This window comes from Myotis davidii, unplaced genomic scaffold (genome assembly GCF_000327345.1).
Source record: "Myotis davidii unplaced genomic scaffold, ASM32734v1 scaffold32, whole genome shotgun sequence".
NCBI lineage: Eukaryota > Metazoa > Chordata > Mammalia > Chiroptera > Vespertilionidae > Myotis > Myotis davidii.
In genome coordinates this window covers 1,722,643-1,726,738 of record NW_006286587.1, presented here as the reverse complement: position 1 = coordinate 1,726,738, position 4,096 = coordinate 1,722,643, and the positions used below count along the sequence as shown (strand labels likewise).

At 60.1% G+C, this 4,096-nt stretch overlaps 1 protein-coding gene across 1 annotated transcript in view; it reads right to left on the bottom strand.

Annotated features, from left to right (window-relative positions):
* Positions 1-4,096, bottom strand: part of HSPA12B (heat shock protein family A (Hsp70) member 12B) — a 13,912-nt gene that overhangs the window by 3,714 nt on the left and 6,102 nt on the right. The window contains exons 4-8 of the mRNA XM_015560220.1: positions 3,883-4,069; positions 3,443-3,547; positions 3,052-3,168; positions 1,020-1,194; positions 297-383 (exon numbers count right to left, since the gene is read on the bottom strand). Of these exons, the coding sequence (XP_015415706.1) occupies positions 297-383; positions 1,020-1,194; positions 3,052-3,168; positions 3,443-3,547; positions 3,883-4,069 (671 nt within the window). The remainder of the gene's footprint in view (positions 1-296; positions 384-1,019; positions 1,195-3,051; positions 3,169-3,442; positions 3,548-3,882; positions 4,070-4,096) is intronic.

The following is a 4,096-nucleotide window of genomic DNA, read 5'->3' as shown; positions in this document are numbered from 1 at the left end:
GTGTGTGTGTGTGTGTGTGTGTGTGTGGTGGGTCGGGAGGGTTGCAGGGGCAGGTGTGTGTGTGGGGGATGGTCCAGGGCTCTGCAACTCTGCAAGGAGCATGGGTTAGGGGCATGGTTGTGAGTGGGATGAGGGTGCAGGTGATTGTGAAGGGACTGCCAGGTTAGATACAGCAGATGTTGGAGGGAGGGTTTTTTAGGGGCTGGAGCCAACTTCCTGAATGTTCCCTTCCTCCTATCAGTATATAGGGGCCTGGAGGGCCCAAGACAAATCCCACCATCTCCCGGTCTCCCCACCTGCTTGCAACTCTGCCCACAGCTCTCCGACCCCCGACTCCACCAGGAACGTGCGGCTGTGGCGGGACCTTCGCAGCTGCTCGCGGGCTGGGGGTGCAGGGGGAGCAGGACAGTGAGGTTAGAAGGAGGTGTCTCAGCTACCACGCTCAATCCTCATCCTCCCGCCAGGGCCCTCTATGAGCACGCGGAGCAGCCGGCGCTCCTGAAACTCCTGCTCCACTCCTGAGTGGGAGAAGGTGGCTGACCCCTAAGGGTCTGGAGGAACCTGATGGGATGATCTCCTGCTCGGTAACCAACAGCCGAGGGGAAGCACTTCTGGCCGCAGGGCCAGGGCTCAGGCTGTGGAAAATCGGGGCTGGGAGGGGGGGAAGGACCCAGGGGTTGTTTAGGGGAAAGCGCCTGAAGACCTCCCTTGGCTCAGAGGGGGGCTGACGTCCTCCTTGGTCAGTACCCAAGCACCCCTCCCCAGCGTAGGCTATCTCCCCAGAACCCAAACTCAGAGCTAGGCTGAGTCCTCCCTCCTCGGACAGTCCTCCCCTAGGGCAAGGTGAAACCTCTGCCCTGGGGTTGGGCTCCCCCGGGTCAGGGCTGTGCCTCCTCATTCCACCGGAACTCCAGGTAGGATATTTCTGCCCTCTCGTGGGCTGCTTCAGAGGAGGGGGGCCTCTCCTCCTGCTGGACAAAGCTGAGTCTCTGGTCTCAGGGGCCCTGGAGATGGCTCACCTTGTCGGAAGCTGGAGTCGATGGAGCGGCGCTCGCCCAGGCGCCCGCTGCCTGGGGCCCGGCAGCTCAGGTCTAGGAGCTGGTGCAGACGCAGCTTGCGGCAGTAGACCGAGGCGGCCTCAGGCTCCAGGGCGATGAGCAGTTGCTCTGCAGTCTCTCTGGACACCAGGCCCGCCTGGGGATAGGTTGTGGGCAGGGACAGGAGCACCGTGGGCTGTCACACCTAAGATGGAGCCCAGGGAAGGCACCCAGGGCCTGTGGGGGCTCCCATCTCCTCCCCATCACACCCCACCGATGCTAGCCCTTCAGGCCCCGGCATGCTGCACAAATTTGGAGCTGCCCCACAGTTGCCCTGTGAAGAACACCAGGGGGTTGCCCAGCAGGGAGAGACCCTAGACAGAGTGGAAACCTAGAGCACCTTGGGATCTGGCCCTCTGAGCTGCCCAAAGGGCCTGGGCTGCAGCAAGGTCCCCTTCACAGGAGCAGGGCTGGCTGGCCAGCTGGGCACTGGCCGAGGGTGTTAGTGGAGACTCTAGCATAGTGTGTGTGTGTGTGGGGGGATGGGGGGTGTGGGGGAGGGAATAATGGGCAGACCATCAATCAAATGAGATGATGGGGACCCCTTTGGCTCACTGAGCCCTCCTTCTTCACCAGGCTGGTGTCACAGTGGCCACAGGCCTCCCCACTCCCAGGGGAACTTTGTTTCTGGGGAATCTCATGTAGGAGGAAGGAAACTCCTAGTGAGATTCCAGGCACCAAGACAGGCCAGTTGTGGGGAGAAAAACATTTGGGAGCTGTTACTTCCTGCATCAGGATGGGGGAGTCCCTGTGGAAAGTCTTTTATGATTTTGTGGGATTCCCTGGATTCTGACGAGATGGGGGGTAGGGAGGGGTAGGTATCCAGACTTCCTGTCAGGGCCAGCCCTTCCTGAGCTGGCAGCCAGGGAACGGTGTGGGAGGAAGCAGAATGGGTAAACTGGCAGCAGGAGGGGCACTATGGCTGGTGGGGGGTGTGTGTTGTTCTAGCTGGGCACATCCGCGCTTTCATTCTGGTCTTTGCAGGGGGATGCCCACTAGGCTTAGGGTTAGCTTCTTCCAGTGACAAGCATAGGCACCTGGGCACATGCCTGACCCATAGGGGCCCTGGTATCCTCCAAGGGGTCTACAGGCAGCCCCAAGACGCCTTTTGTAGGTCCTAGGGCGTCCTTCAGAGCCCCAGGGTCAGGACCAAGCAATGAGTCTTGCTCTGGAAGGCTGTTCCCTTTTCTCCCCCCATCTCTACTAGAGAGGCAGTGCCTGAGCTCCACCCATCTTTCTCCAGACCTTCGGGTATCTCTTATGGTAGGAAAACCAGCAAACACTGGCCCAGACCACCTCCCTTCAGAGGTTCCCGTGCTCAGGAACTCACAGTGGTTGGGGCTGTGGGGGGGGGCGGGTGTGGATTCCTGAAAATACTGACGCTGGATGAAGTGCATGTTCTTAGTACCCTGCCCAGCTACTGGGAGTGTGGCTGCTCTTGGCTCACAGCTGCCCCTTCTCTGGAGCTGCCCTCAGCCGAATGGGAACTGCCTCACTTGGAGAGGATCACCCTCTACCCAGTGACCAGTAACAAAAAGCTGGCCCCCTTGCCTCAATGTGGCCAACACGGGGGTACAGTTCTCCCTCCAGAGCTCTCCACGGGGTCAGGCTGAGGTCACACTCCACATCCCTGCTCAGCTTCCCTCACCCCCTGAGAGCCCTTCTTCAATAGACCAATGCACAATTCCCATCCTGGGCTTTGCTTTTAGAAAACCTGACCTAAGACACTGGCTAAGCTGGCCTGGGCAGTGCCTCTTGTCCCTCAGTCCTCTGTTCCTGCAGCCAACTCCCTCCTCTGTGGCAACAAACCACCAAAATGCCCAGCAGGTAAAGGCTGGAGGTCTTCCCACAATGCATCTCTGGTCCCAAGGGTGGTGGGTGAACGAGGGGATGTATGGGGCCATCCCTGGGGCCTTCCTGAGCAACACCCACCCCTCTGCCTGCGTGTCCTCACCAGGTAGGCAGCCTCCCGCATGAACTGCTTGGCGGGCTGTTTCCAGATGGCGGGCACCGTCAACACCCAGCGCACAGTGTCCTTCTCCGGCAGCGAGGGGCACTGCTCTCTCAGCTCCTGGAGCAGGAGGGGCAGTGAGATGAGCGGCTGGCTTGAGTGGGGTGTCCTCAGCCCTCTGTGGGAGCTGGAAGAACTAATCAAGCCTCAGGAAGGGCTTTCCAGCAGAGTTGGAAAAATCCCTAACGCTAACCCCTCCACAACACATATATGGCCCATGCAGGCTCTCCCAGACCAGAAGGCAGGGGAGTGGAGAAGATGACCTCTGACCTCTGACAGGGGCCAGGGATGGCTAAGGGGAAAGGGTGGGCCTGGGGATGGGGCTGCAGCTCACCTGAAGAGCGTGCTCCTTGAAGAAGCGCAGGGCATGGGCGAACACCTCCAGGGCAGGCATTTTCTTTCCATTTACCGCCTCCAGCTGGGTCTTCAAGGTGAGATCCTGGCAGGGACACAGGGCCACTCGGCAGAAGGCCGTAGTTCTGCCCCCACTTCCTGACGACCTCGCTCTTAAAACCACCCCGTTTCCTGGTGCTTACCTGCTTGGGCACCGTCCCACTCGCTCTATAATCTCACTTTAGTTCTGTCCCCAGCCCCTCTTTAGGCCCGCCTCTCCGCTAACCCTATCCTCACCCTCAGCCACGCCTTCATCCCTTCTTTACTTCCCAGCTCCGTCCCTGAGCCACCACACCCATCCACCCTTCACTAGGCCCGCCCCTTCCCCTCCTGACCCCGCTTCCCTGGCTGGAACTGGTCCTGGGCCAGAAGGTGACTCACAGTGGCGCTGTGGATCTTCATCTTGAACTTCTCGAAGTAGAGCCAGTCCCGAGCCTCCTCGGGGTCTAGATCGTGGTAGTAATCACGGGCAGTGTAGCCGAAGCTGTGAAAGGCACCCTCCGGGGTCAGCAGGAGGCAGGTGGGGGTCTTCTGGTGTGCCACGCCGGGGTCCCCGCCCTCCCATTTCCTGTAGAGACAGGGCTATCAGTGGGTT